At 39.5% G+C, this 15198-nt stretch overlaps 1 protein-coding gene across 1 annotated transcript in view; it reads left to right on the forward strand.

Annotated features, from left to right (window-relative positions):
* phlpp1 (PH domain and leucine rich repeat protein phosphatase 1) overlaps window positions 1-15198 on the forward strand; it is a 175515-nt gene that overhangs the window by 135671 nt on the left and 24646 nt on the right. Inside the window, exons 4-10 of the mRNA XM_080201708.1 lie at window positions 2889-3055; window positions 8409-8555; window positions 8737-8967; window positions 9812-10014; window positions 12393-12453; window positions 13018-13113; window positions 15042-15197. Coding sequence (XP_080057834.1) covers window positions 2889-3055; window positions 8409-8555; window positions 8737-8967; window positions 9812-10014; window positions 12393-12453; window positions 13018-13113; window positions 15042-15197 — 1061 coding nt within the window. The remainder of the gene's footprint in view (window positions 1-2888; window positions 3056-8408; window positions 8556-8736; window positions 8968-9811; window positions 10015-12392; window positions 12454-13017; window positions 13114-15041; window position 15198) is intronic.

Genomic DNA, 15198 nt, shown 5'->3' on the forward strand with positions numbered 1-15198 from the left:
ACCCTATCCATCTCCTTCATTATCTTATATGTCTCTATAAGATTCCCCCTCAGCCTTCTAAACTCCAACGAGTACAGACCCAGTCTATTTGGTCTGTCTTCATAGTCCAACCCCCTCACCTCCAGTATCAGCCTAGTGAACCTCCTCTGCACTCCCTCCAAGGCCAATATATCCTTCTGCAAGTGCGGCGACCAAAACTGCACACAGTACTCCAGCTGCGGCTTCACCAGTACCCTGTACAGTTGCAGCAAGACCTCTCTACTTTTATATTCTATCCCCCCCCCTCGCTATAAAGGCCAACATTCCATTCGCCTTCTTCATCACTTGCTCCACCTGCAGACTGGGTTTTTGTGACTCATGCACGAGGACCCTCAGGTCCCTCTGCACTGTGGCACGCTGCAGCTTTTCGCCTTTTAAATAATAATCCCTCCTACTATTATTTCTGCCAAAGTGGATAACCTCACACTTGCTAACATTATACTCCATCTGCCAGGTCCTCGCCCACTCGCTCAGCCTATCCACATCCCTCTGCAGACTTTCCACACCCTCCATGCAATTTGCTTTTTCACTCATCTTCGTGTCATCAAATTTCGTCACCCTACACTCAGCCCCCTCCTCCAGGTCATCTATGTAAATGGTAAATAGTTGAGGCCCCAGCACCGATCCCTGCGGCACTCCACTAGTCACCAAAGAGGTGATTTGATAAAGGTATTCAAAATTGAGAGGGGTCTGGAAAGAGGAGATTGGGAACAATTTCTCCCTATCATGTGAGGATTGAGAAGAGAGGGCACAGGTTTAAGGCAACTGGCAACAGAAGCAAAAGTGATACGAGGAAAAAAATTTTCATTGTGGGTGGTTGGGGTCTGGAATGCACTGCCTGAGAATGGTGTGGTAGCAGATTCAATTGTGGCAACAGGGAAATAGACTATTGCCTGAAAAGAAGAATATGCAGGGTTACGTGGAGAAGGTGGGAGAATGGCATGAGGGGAATTGCTCGTTCAGAGAGCCAGTGCTGATACAGTGATCTGATTGGCCATCAACTGCCCTGTAACAATTCTGTGATAGTTTTTCCATTTAGGGTTTACATTCCAGAACTAACTGATGTTCATAAAATGTTCTCGCATTCTAAAAATAAATTCATATTAAATGAGTTTAAGATTTCTTGAATCCTTGGCATTTTGTAGATATTCTTGAACTGTATTTTAAGAACATAAGAAATAGGAGCAGGAGTAGGCCATCTAGCCCTTCGAGTCTGCCCCGCCGTTCAATAGGATCATGGCTGATCTGTCATGGCTCAGTTCCACTTTCCCGCCCTCTCCCCATAACCCTTAATCCCCTTGCCTATCAAAAACCTATCAACCCGCGTCTTAAATATATTTAGCGAGGCAGCCTCCACCACTTCAACGGGCAGAGAATTCCAGAGATTCACCACCCTTTGAGTGAAGAAGTTCCTCCTCAACTCCGTTCTAAACTGCCCCCCCCCCCCCCCCCTTTATCTTGAGGCTGTGCCCTCTAGTCCTACTGTTCTTTCTGAGCGGGAAGAGCCTCTCCACCTCTATCCTATCCATCCCATTCATCATATATGTCTCAATGAGATCTCCCCTCATTCTTCGAAACTAATGAGTACAAGCCTAGTTTATTCAGCCTCTCCTCATAGTTCAATCCCCTCAACTCAATATTTTCATATTATCAATGTCACTCATGCAACATTTTAAATGTGATGATAATGGGTGATTTTGGGAGGGACAAGAGAGGGAGAAATCTCTAAATCTGACATCAAGATTTCAAAGGAAGTCTTTAGAATTGCCTGGAATGCATAACAATCATGCCTGAATGCAGATTTGACTTTTGTTACCCATTTCTCCTGCCCTCTTGCTTAAGTGATAGGTGTAATTCAATGCTTTGGGCACTAGCAGGCCTGTGGTAACTTGCCTAGAGCGGAGTTTATTTCTAAACCTCCTATTCCACTGTTGGCGTATTTACCCATTGAACCGTTACGGAATGTTCTCATTCAATGTCAATACGTGCTTTCAGCCAGAGCCACAATAATAATTTGTGGCAGAACCTGTCTTGAGTTTCCAACATGGTCCACTAGCCTCAGACGTCAGCCAGTTTTATGTTCCAAATCTGTGCTGATATCTTTTTTGTCCTTTTTTTGGCTATTGTATTGCATTATCTACAGTGCCTTCAGGACAAACCAATTTTCTCTGTGCAAATATTCTCTCCTCTCAATGACTCTATCCTGTGGTGGAGATCCATGGGTACTGGTATCCTTATACCTTGCCAGTTTGGCGGTGATTCATGTTTGAGCTTTGATAATGGGGTGGCCATGGTGGTACAGTAGTTAACGCTGTTGCTTTACAGCACCTGGGTTCAATTTTGGCTTCAGGTGAGTGTGTGGAGTTTTCATGTTCTTCCAGTGTATGCATGGTTTCCTCTGAATGCTCCTGTTTCCTCCACAGTCCAAAGGTTAGGTGGATTGGCCATGCTAAATTGTCTCAGTGGCCCAAGATGTGTAAGTTGGAGGATTAGTGGGGAAAATATATAGGGTAACAGAAATAGGTTCTGGTTGGTATGATGTGTCAGAGAGCCGCTGCAGACTCAAGGGCTGAATGGCCTCCTTCTGCACTGTAGGGGTTCTATGATTCACTATCATTCTCAGCTTTATGGAAATTTGTATTACCAAATAAGTCCAGTGATCATTCCTTTTGTTTGAACCGATTGCACCCTAATATTGTTGAGTCCCCGTTTAAAAACCCTTCCCGCTACAGTCCGCATCCAGCTGAGGATTTTCCCACAGCATTTGATTTTAGATGATACCATGTGTTTGAATAAAGAGGCATCATTTAAAAATTGGGGAAACTTTGTGTCTATATGTTCTCTCTCAGATTGTGTCCCAGAGAATTAGTTCAGTGGATTTATCGTGTTGCAGCTTGGAGAATCTCCCAAGTAATCTCTTCTATAGCCAGGATCTGACTCATCTGAATCTCAAGCAGAATTTCCTCAAACAGAATCCTGGGCCTGGAGCAAGTGGAAGTCTCAATGACCTTCAAAGGTAACAACTTCTACTTTTTAAAAATCCAATGATCTTTTAATGTTTTAAATTTTAGTCATTTTGAAATATTTACTTATTGTGCTTAAAGGGGATAAGAAAGTCTGGAAGGAATGCTTTTGACTTAAAATACTCAACCTATTTCTGCAGTGTATAGTTATAAAAATGTATGATTTTATATTTCAAAACGTTTTTTTCCCAGACAAATTTTGGAATGTCATCTTCTCCTTTGCCCCTCCAATGGTATATACCCAGAAGTAGCACTATTCACTGCAATGGGCACTTAGTGGTTTGTAGGAGCTAACTGGCAGAGTCTTTAGGTGATTCTGAGTCTGGAATTACTCCCAGGCTAGTCCAAAGTGCAAGATTTCCAGTGAAGTGAATGATCTCCATTGCAGCTAACTAAGCAACCCCTTTAAATGTAACAGCTTTGATTTGCATTGTCGTGTTAATGGAGTGAGTCAGAATTTGCACATTGAGCAGGGACAGGTTTAAAAAAAAATTATCAGCTCGAGTTTTGTTTCATTTTCACCTCAACAAACGAAATTAATCAATATCATTGAAGAAAGGAGAAAAACTGTTAATGAAGACTGTTAATGTTCACTTGTCTGTGAAAAACTTAGTTAAGAAAATGTGATATATCTTAGAAAGTATTTGATACCTCAAAGACACCATGATATTCTCTCCTCCCCTCCTAAAGCATGTGTACCTTGCAGTCTCTCACAAGCCTCTTTCATGCTAAGCCCCACTTTTGTGACTTAAATCAATCGTACATGCTTGAATGCAACTGGAGGAAAGGCAGCTTTTGTATAAAATAAGGATGAACATTTGAAGAAGGAAGAGGAAGAACAAGGAATAGTCAATGGAGATGAAAATTAAAAATCCTGGCTTTGACAAACAACCTGCGTGATGATTGATTATGTGGTTAAGATGTGATAGAATCTTCACTCTGGGGAGGGAAAACAAGTCAAACCATACAGATTTACAGCAAAGTGAATTGTTCAAGTGATGCAGTCTTATCGAATTGGTTAAGATAAATTGCAGGAGGGGAAGATATTCACTTTGTTGAGCTGTTTCATATAAGCGCACAAATGTTTAACATTATCTCTGTGATAGAGGCAATGTTTTCCTTCCTTCCTGAAGGCTTATGGATTCACTGAACTTTGCACATTCGTTTTGCTCCGTTATGGTCACTGTTTACTTTCAGGGGCTGTTTTTTTGCTTGGTTTGCTTGGATCTTCTGATAAAAGGTGGAAAACAATAGTTTCCATATTTAAAATCCTGATGTTTTAATCGTTTTGAAAATCACTACTTTTTGTATATTCTCTTCATTAATTTCTTCTGTGACAGCAGATTGCAGCTGTGCTTCAGGAAAATAGTATTTAGCCCCCAAAATAGAGAATGTTGACTGATCTGTACAAAAGAATAAGCTCAGCACTGGGCAAAATTAAAAGCAGATTTTTTTCTGATATGGTTATGATCAAAGCGTGGCAATTGCTTTTTGATCTCAGATTTTCCCCAGCTCCTTTTTATATTCATGCATAGACTTTTAAGTCAATCAGATATTCTGTTCAATCCAGTCAAATTTTGGTGTACAGCTAAAACTTTTTTTGATAACTTCAGTAGAAATTGCATTATCATACGCTGACTAGTGGATGCGATTGATATTTCCCCCCTTCAGTTTCCTTCCGGTTGTCATCTTAAAGCTGTCGGTCATATTTCAGTGATATCATTCTGACTTCTGAGATAAGATTGCTCCTAAGACTTGAGCAAAAAAATGTAGGCTGGCAGTCCAGTGAAGTGCTGAGGGAGTGTTGCATTAGCTAAGGTGTCATTTTTCCTAAGAGGTGTTTAAACTCTGTTGTATTGTGGCCTTAAAAATGCCATTGCACATTTTGAAAAAGAGCAGTGATGTTCTCCCCAGTGTCCTAGTCAATATTTGTCCCATAATCAACACCTAAAACATGATCTGATCACTGATTTTATTGCTGTCTGTGGGAGTTTTGTATCCACAAATTAGCTGCTTTGGTCATCTGTACTTCAAAAGTGCTTAATTGGCAATCTCATCCTGAGATCATAAAAAACTATGGAACATAGAAACATAGAACAGTACAGCACAGTACAGGCCCTTCGGCCCTCAATGTTGTGCCGAGCTATGTCCAAACCCAAGATCAAGCTATCCCACTCCCAATCAGTCTCATGTGCTCCACGTGCCTATCCAATAACTGCTTGAAAGTTCCTAAAATGTCTGACTCCACTATCACAGCAGGCAGTGTATTCCACTCCCTGAATGAAGAATCTACCTCGGACATCCCTCCTATATCTCCCACTATGAACCTTATAGTTATGTCCCCTAGTAACAGCTACATTTACCTGAGGAAATAGTCTCTACACGTTCATTCTATCTATTCCCCTTGTCATCTTATAAACCTCTATTAAGTCGCCTCTCATCCTCCTCCGCTGTAAAGAGAAAAGCCCCAGCTTCCTCAACCTTTCCTCATAAGACCTACCCTCCAAACCAGGCAGCATCCTGGTAAATCTCCTCTGCACTCTCTCCGATGCTTCCACATCTATATGTAAATTTAAGCTCTTTCTTCAATTGTGTTCTCGTGAAAGCATGTTCCACAGGCATCCTCCAGTACCCTCTGCAAGTGTCCATTCTTTCTGTAATCCCCTAAATGTGAGCGTTGACAGACATTTTCAGGCTAGGCATAACCATGTCATAGCACTGATTAGAATGAAAGTCTAAGCTCTGTTCCCTTGTAAATCTCCGTAAATATTTTATTAGTCCTATTGGAACAGATAATTTGGAGTTGGCATTTAAAATTCTTGCTGTAGTACTAATTAAATGAAAGATGAGAAGTTGAATAATTCAGTCTCTGCAATGTTGGTATTAATTTGTTGTATCATTTATTTGAGGAAGGGAGAAAGATGGATCAAAATATTTCTATTTTCATTTTGGATGGTGTGTAGACTTGTGAATTATTAGGATTTTTGGATTTTAAATGGCTTGGAGTGAATGTATTTTTAGATTTTCCCCATTCAAAAGAAATGCTTCTTATCGATATTCATTTATAAATGTTACACTCTTTTTCATTGAATTATATTCTAATCTATTTTCTTTTACCTTGTTCCATACCACAACACTATTAAATAAAGAAAAAGATTCCAAATGATTTCAGAGCATTAAAATAACAAAGCTGCACTTTTGAGCTGGATTTAAAATTTATATATACAGGTTCAGGTTTAGAAATCGATTCCAACATTATAGAAGACTCATCCAAATCAGCAGTGTGGAATTATGTGTTGGATGTTTCAAAAAATTGTAAGGAGGTAGTGGGACAGAAGGTTAATTTGCTTCATGACATGCCATGGGTTGAGGGAAGAGAATAGCCATTTGCTATTGAGGACCTTGAGCAGGATGAAGCAGTAAGTGAGTCAAGTGGAATTCCAGTTAATTTTGTATTCGCTTCACTAGGGTGCTCTTTCTGAGTGTTGCTGTAACACCATGTTTGGCCTGAGCAATTTTACCTGCTGTGAAATATTTATCAGTGACCTTTTCAAATTTGTTTATGCACTCAGTCTAAAGTGCTGTAAAATTGAATCAGTTTGCTTCTAAGGATATTCATGCTTTCCATGCCTTGGACATAAAGAATGATGAATTTATGGTTTTGATAACATACTACTATGTATTAGGGTGTTTAGAATCTCTCAGCATTCTACAACATTTTGAAATTGAAGAATTGATTGAAAGGAAAAGCTGCATGCACCTGTATTGTTTGGGCTTTGGAGATTTTCCACAAGGGCTTATTTTTGAAGTGAAACAAACCATTCACCTACATTTCCTGGCATCTTTTCAAAAGTTCCCAATAACATGCAATTCATCCTTTTAAAAAAATGAATAGATGTAATTCCATAATAATATATTGCTCACTCAGTCAGAAATGTTGGTCATCTGATAATTTATCTCATGAGTAGCAGCAATAATAACTTCTAGTTAACTGTGCATAGCATGTCAAGCATAATAAATACATCCCAATAAGCTCAACAGAAGTATTATCAGACAGAATTTGACACAAAACCACACAGAGCTATTATGACATGTGACCAAAAGCTTGGGCAAAACTAGGCTTTAAAGATTGACCCACTACCCTTAGGTATTGATTTAATAAACTATGCTGTATTGCAGAAAGTGTTTTTTTTCTTAACTGCTTGTGTGAAGATTTTCTGTAATGTTAATTAGGTATGTATATTCTCTGACCTATTTTAAGAATCCTTTATTGTGGGATTGCATTTCCTGAATGAGACAGAATCCTATTTTGCACATTTTATTTACATGAGAGCTCCGTGGCTTTGTGTAATACTGCTGTTCTACTGTTGTCATAGGTTCATTGATTCAATTTAATTTGTTCAGGAATTGTTATTCATTATCTGTTAATGGTTTCAGACTTCAAGGTTGTCTGTATGCTACTCCAGCTGTGTCATAATCAGCCATCTCATTAGGAGGTCAGGGTGAGCATCAGTTATTCTTGGATTGAGATGGGTGGCTAGATTTATTGTTTTTCTTATTGCCACACAATTCCCTTGCCATTTTGAAATTATCTACAATAGAGATTTTTAAACACGTTTTTTTTCCATCAAGTATAATAATGTGGTTTTCTTCATCTCCCACTAAAGGATAGCTTTTGGTACCAACTTAATTTGTACTTGGCATGTCCTCAGAAATCCTTGAAATGGTGATGCTGACGTTTCTAGAAATAAAAACAAAATTCTTTACGTGTATTTGGATTTTTTTTAAAGTGAAAAGTGCAAGAGAATCTGTATTTATACCTAAAAACGAAAAGTCATTTTAATGATCAGTATCCATAGAGTGGCTCCTTCATGTCTGATTTTCTTTTTAATGGGAGGTTTAATTTTTACCTTTGATTTATTTGTCTTAGCTAAACCACATTATCCTATCAGAGTGTACAGCCCAGATGGGCCTGGCTGTGCAGAATATTTGCCAGAATGCTCCAGGTGATAACAATTTCTTTGTTGCTACAGTTAGATCATTTCCATTATCGATAAGTTTTATGCAGAAAGGCAGTCAATAATATGTAGCCAGATTTCTGATGCTGGCATTTCAACGAACTGGCAATGCACCTGCACTCCCAAGAGAGGTTTGAACTTGCAGCCTTCTTAACTGAGGAAAGGTGAGTATTGTATGGAGATCTAAAATGAGGGAAGGGCAAAATTTTGAAAATGACAGTTGCAAAACAAAAAAGGGTTCTGTATAACATTCAGCACAGTGCCGTACTGTTTCAAGCTATTGTTTCAATTTTACATTTTTCACCTTTTCCTCAAATTTATGCTGCAGGTTCATGAAGCTGAAAAGTCTAAATCTGTCCAATAATCACATGGGAGAATTTCCACTTGGTGTTTGTGATATCCCAACCCTTTCTGAACTCAACCTTTCCTGCAATGCACTACGATCTGTCCCTTCAGCAGTTAGCAACATGGATAAGTAAGTACTGGAGTCCAGTGTAAGGAAGCATTTTTATTTTATCTTCATTAATTTGTTATACATTACCTGTATCATTTTATTCTTAAAGGGGGGAAAGAAAGCAAGAGCTTCCAAATAAACTTTGATAATGAGCAAAACAACTGATGTTGTTCCCTTCTTTCTCCTTCCTTCTGAAATTCAGCCTACAGACATTCTTATTGGATGGCAACTGTCTTAGTTCTCTTCCACTGGAGCTTGGGAATCTACAGCAGCTGAGCTACTTGGGCCTTTCCTTCAATGAATTCAAACACATTCCAATGGTTCTGGAGAATTTGACATCTATGGAGAAACTTTGTATGTCAGGCAACTACTTAGAGACATTATGCCTGCAAAGTCTGAGCAGACTATCTCACATCAAACAAGTGGATTTAAGGTAGTTTAGTTTGCAAATTCAACTGGATTGACAAATTTCCAGGATTCACCATGACTTGCTGAGTAAAACAAAGGCAACTAACAGCTCATCTGTTTGTCTGCCTCCAAATCATTAGAATGATCTGACATGGAATCATAGAATAGAATCCTACAGTGCAGAAAGAGACCATTTGCCCATCGGGTCTGCATTGACCACAATCCCACCCAGCCCATTCCCCATGACCCCATGCATTTATCCTAGCTGGTCCCCCTCAGTCTAAGGGACAATTTAATATCGCCAATCCACCTAACCCACATATCTTTGGACTGTGGGAGGAAACCGGAGTACGTGGAGGATGCATCGTGGACATGTTAGTGTTAACTCCCTACAATTGCCGCCTCAGCAATGACCACTACAAGCTTTGGTATTACAGATCTGCCAGCTACTGAGCAGCTCTTGGGGCATGACAAATCCATAATCAGTCAGTGTCCTGCTAATTGACTGCCGCTGGCCATAAATTGTCCTGGGTCCTGCTACCTTCCCCAGCAGAATTGCTTTCCGCTTCACCCATAGTGGCAGAATCCAGCCCAGTGTTTCTGCACTTCAGAGCAATGTTCTTTCTTTATTTGTCATTCTAAATTTAGAATCCACTGTTATTTACTTAACCTTGCTCATTCAGTTCGTTTTAAGATTTTTTTTATTCTTAAAATATTTGTGTGTTCGGCTCATACTTCGCCAATGAAAAAATATTTATTAGTTTAAAGAGTAGCTTTTTATTAAACAAATGTTTAAAATGTCAGACTAAGCATGACAAATCAAAACTCTTTGGAAATTTTTTTTTTCAATTTTGTTCAACTGAATTTAGACTCAATCGCATCAGCAAGTTGGAAGTGGATGATGTGGATTTCCTACAGCATGTAACACATCTAGATCTGCGCGACAACAAACTGATTGCCCTTGATGCCACAATATTTGAGAATATAGAGGTTGTACACTGTGAACGAAACCACCTGACCAGTCTTAAAGTCAGTGGATATTTCCTGAAGAATCTTTATGCTGCTTCAAATGGTATGTTATACTTTCTAACACTGTGCCTAAAAACATGTCTTCAGTTCAGCTTGCATAACTATTTTTCATGGGCACAGAATTACGGCTAAGTGCATTTTGCAGCTTTCTTAAGTTTGCCATTAATTTGATCCACTTCATGTATATTCTTCCTCACTATACATCTCGTGGAATTCCATCTAACCATCAGACCTTTATATTCAATGGCACCACCATTCCTGAGCTCCCCCCGCCCTCCCCCACCCACCCACCCACCTCACACTTAATACCAATATACTGGGAGTTGTCATTCCCTTCCCAGAAATGAATCCTATGAATCAGCTCTGAAAAGCTTTTAAAGATTATAGATTTTTTTTTAAAATAAGGAGACCAAAACTGCACATAACTGTCGATGTGGTCTCATCAAGGCCCTATACAGCTGAGATATAACTTTCCTACTTGAATATTCCATTTCTGTAGCAATGGATGTCAACATTCCATTTGCTTTCCTAATTACTTGTTGCATATACTAACTGTGATTTATGTACAATCATACCTAGATTTCTCTGTACCAGTGAGTTCTTTCCCCATTTGAATATATACTTTAACACATTTCACAAGTTCACATTTACCCATGTTATACTCCAATGGCCAATTTTTTGTCCATTCACTTGATCTGTCTATATCCTTTTGCAAACTCTCTACTTCCTTGTGTTATTGGAAAATTTAGCAACCACAGTGTTCCAATTCAAAATGAGGAACTTTGTGGAAATTCTGATGATATCTTTTTGACTTTTCTCTTTGTTTTATTCAGTTCAATTCCCAAATCCCCCTGTTATAATTGCACCTTTCCCTGGCTTGATTTTTATGATACTTTTTTATTTGTTTTTATTTGTTTGACCCTGCTTCAATTGCTGGTGATCTGGCCTGTACCCTGGCTGCTCGTCTTTCCCGACTGAACTAACCCAGTGCTGGTTCTCTGTTACTATCCCACTCACTAAACTGACAAGCTATGCAGTGCATTCTTCCTGTGTGGGCTCTGTCTACTTAGCAGCTTTTCACTTGAACACTATCTCCCTGTTTTCCCCAAAGCTTTTCTGTACAGTCAGCAAGCTGTGGTTTCAAAGCTCATTGCAGTCTGACCAAGAAGTCGAGAGTCAGCTCATGACATGTCACACAATCTAAGGCTGCTTACCATGTCATGCTTGTATTAATCTTGTTGCCACACTGTTTGACACCACCAAACCATGGTATATTGCTTTAATGATATAGAGGCACCAAACACTGGGAAGTGATTGGGTAAACACATTGTTGGGTTCATTTATTTAGAATTGGCACTTATTACCTAACAAAGGTAGAAAGCTTCAAGATATCAGCAGCAGAACTATGCTGTGTTCTGTTCACAGACCAAAGTGAAATAATGACTGGACCACATGACACATTTCCCTTGCACTGACATGCCCTCCTAGTAATGGCATGATGCTGTCTCTAGAAGGCATAGTGCAGCAGTGTACCTCACACAAATAGTGGGGAGGAGGGTTTCAGCTTGTTCTCTCGCATGGCCTCTGCTGTGGTGTTTCCCACAGTGGTTTGCATTTTAGACTAGCCCAGAAGACATGGCGGAATGGTCAACAGACTGCACCTTGAGACTTGCTGAGATAAGTAATGGAGAGAATGGTGAGCAAGATAGTGTGAATAAATTGTTTTGCATAGAGGGATCATTTTACAGTAAACTTTGGACTCACTGATGTGCTGAAATTTGGAACATTGGGGTAAGTTTTATAAATTGGCCCTTGTACTTGATGTGTCACTTTCCCCTTTTTTATTGTTCATTAATAAATGGATGGTGACGTTGGTATAATGGAATAGTACAATCGAACGATACAAAGATTAGCGTTCACTTTTCGGTATTCTGCATCAATTTGGTAGAAACAAATTAATTATCTATAATCCCACCCACCCCAACCTTCAATAGATTTGTGTATCATTGTTTATCCATAATTCAGAAGAAAGTACAATGTAGCTTGCAGTGCCAGTAAAGATAATGACAGTACTTATTCTGACCTCTCTTACCAAACTTGGTGACCCTATGCAATAATTAAGATGGAAAAAGATGACCAAAGTTGTCTAAATACTGAGTAAAGGATGAGCTAAAAATATATATCTCTTCCTTTTGAGGAAAGGGAGATGCAGCGAGTTGGATCACCAGCATGATGACATTGGGTGCTGTAATTGCTGATCGCTCAGTGGCCAGTTCCAGACTGATATTTGCAGGACCCTGGGAAGAGGGGGTGATCTTAATGAGGCATGAGCAGAGAAGAATGTTAAACATTAAAATAACATGGCAATGATCTTCCTCTCAAGTTAATTTAAGAAGCTAATTGAACTCCTCTTCATTTCAGAACTTGTATACATTGATGCTTATCCAGTCCCCAACAATCTCACTTTTATGGATGTATCAAGGTAGGTAACTTGTAGCAGGTTAGCTTCTGGGAAGCATTTCTATAAAAAGGGAGTTTTGGTGTTTTTTTTGTGTGGTGGCGGGGGGTGTAAAAGGGGAGGAGAGAAGCTATATTTCATGCTGCAGCTATTCTATTTCTGCACTGATTTTGCACTAGCTTCTGAATAAATCTTGCATCAAAATAGCAGTGGTGCATTAGGACCTTTCCAGTTCCTTCAATTTTCCAAAAACAATGATCTGAGTGAATATTCATGTTGTATTAGCTCCAGTTTAATGGTGAGAGCTAGCATAATGCAGATGAACCCCAGTTCAACTGAATCAGATATTTTCGCTGAATATGCAGTTAGCAGAATGGGCGATAGTTCTCTAACGTCAATCTCTGAGCGCATCTGCACTTGTCTAGGTTTAGAATGTAACCCTTGCACAGAGATGAGCAAATTTTCACAGAAAGGTGTAGTACTGCCTAATAATAACACAGCATATGTAAGTGAGGCGTTACTGAATGTGTGAGTGACAGTTTTTAATCATTTTTCACTTACTGTATTTGCATTGTTTTGTTCATACAGAAACCGATTGGATAATTTACCTGAATGGGTAAGTGAAGGTAAGAAGCTGGAGGTCTTGGACATCAGTCACAATCAGATCTGTGAGCTCCCTGCAAAGTAAGTATTTACTCTTGTAAGGAAATCTCCAAAGGTAAAATTAATCAAGAACAACTTGCAATCCATCTATATATTTGATTGCTAACCATCTAGTCAATAATTTTCTTGAATTTTAAAATATTAATCTTTCACAGGAACTGGGCACCATTAGATAGGCCAGCATTTATTACTTATTCCTAATTTCCTTTAAGAAGGTAGTGACGAGCCATCTTCTTGAACCGCTGCAATCCATGCTAAGTTCTTTAACCCATTTAACTCTGATCGTAATATCAATAAACCAAAATCATGAAACAAAGTATTTAATACACAGTCCTTTTACAATTGAAATGTGCTGCTATCTGGTGAAATGTTGCAGTGAACTAATTTTTTTTAATGATTGGCATTTTAGCTTTGGGTAAAGTTTTTTTTGCCATAATAAATGACCTTGCACTACAAAAATAATCTACGAGAAATCACAAAGCTGTTTGCAATTTCCAAAGGATGTGAAAGGCATATTTAACTTGAAGTTCATTCATCATGTTCATAAACACGTGGATTATGGGTTTACCAGTAACGGAGAGAGGTATTGGAGCAAACAAAGCACACTACAAAGGTAAAAGCAAGGTACTGCAGATGCTGGAATCTGAAACAGAAAAAGCTGAAAAATCTCAGCAGCCTGACAGCATCTGTGGGGAAAGAATAGAGTCGACGTTTTGAGTCTAGATGACCCTAAGAGTCATTCTTTCCCCACAGACGCTGTCAGCCCTGCAGAGATTTTCCAAATTACAAAGGTAGTTTGTAATTCTGGAAATATAAAGCAGGTTAGGCACTATCTGGGGAGGAGGGTTGAATTCTTCCAAATCTCTACTGATGTGTTCAGAAGCAGGCATCGGGAGAGAATAAGGTGACAGGTCCAGAAATAGTTTTACACCAGCATGAATTTACGACAGGGTCTTAAGCTTCATTGAATTCAGCTGAAGGCCTGACCATCCTCCCCCAATTCTCCACGGCACCAGCAGAAAAAACATGACGGAAATAACATGGCGACAGATGTTGGAACATGCCTAATTAACACATGAGGCTGTCTCTGGAGTTTGGGAGGGATGCTGTTGGCATCCCTAGACCTCATCACCACAGTAATGGGTGGTGGGGAGCATCTAGATTCAGTGCCCTGGAGGGGGTCCATCCTCCAGCCTCAGAACTCCCAGAGATCCACCTTCTTTCCTTAGTGGTCGTTCAGTGATTTTGGACATCTTTTCAGTGTCACCCAGATAGTTCAGTGGACTATATGCCATCAGGTCTGCCCCACCACAGAATACAGTGCAAAACACCCAGCTGCATAATTAAGAAGGATAGGGCCATAAGATTTGGCATGTTTTCCTGCTGACCTCTGCAATGGGAAATGTTCCAGGTTCCTTTCCCTGCCATGATACATTGTCTCCAGATGGGAAAATTCTGGCCAGAGTTAACATTTCAGGTCAATGATCCTTTGTTGGAATTGAGGAAAGAGAAGTGAAGCATGGAGGGAGGAAGAAAAGAGGGAAAGGTCTATGAAGAGTAGAGAACAGGAGAGATTAAATGTCAACTTTCAATTCCTTTCATTTGTTCAAAACCTATTACATTTCTATCTTTTCTCAGTTCTGATGAAGAGTCATCAATCTGAAATGTTAACTCAGTTTCTCTCTGCACAGATGCTGCCTGGCCTGCTGCGCGTTTCTGACATTTTCTGTTTTTATTTTTAGGTTTCCACCATCTACAGTATTTGATTTAGGTATAAGAAAGATCTTGGTTAGGAGAGATGTTCCCCACCTCTTTGCATGAGGTGGTTACTGAGCAAGTTCATTTGCATTTGTTGAGTTTTCTGCATTTGTTGTATTTTCTTGACTACTTTTGACAAAGATGATGATTTCATTGATGAGAAATATAGAATTGTCCATTTTTTTTGTCAGGTTATTCTGCAGTGGTAGTTTACGCAAACTGCTGGCAGGTCACAACCAGTTCAGGAGACTTCCAGAACGATTTGAGCGGACACAAGCAGAGGTTCTTGACTTCCAGCACAATCATCTAATTGAGTTGCCCTCGAACCTTTTCTTAAAAGCTGACTGG

This window comes from Carcharhinus amblyrhynchos, chromosome 2 (genome assembly GCF_965287045.1).
Source record: "Carcharhinus amblyrhynchos chromosome 2, sCarAmb.v2.hapA, whole genome shotgun sequence".
NCBI classification, from domain to species: domain Eukaryota; kingdom Metazoa; phylum Chordata; class Chondrichthyes; order Carcharhiniformes; family Carcharhinidae; genus Carcharhinus; species Carcharhinus amblyrhynchos.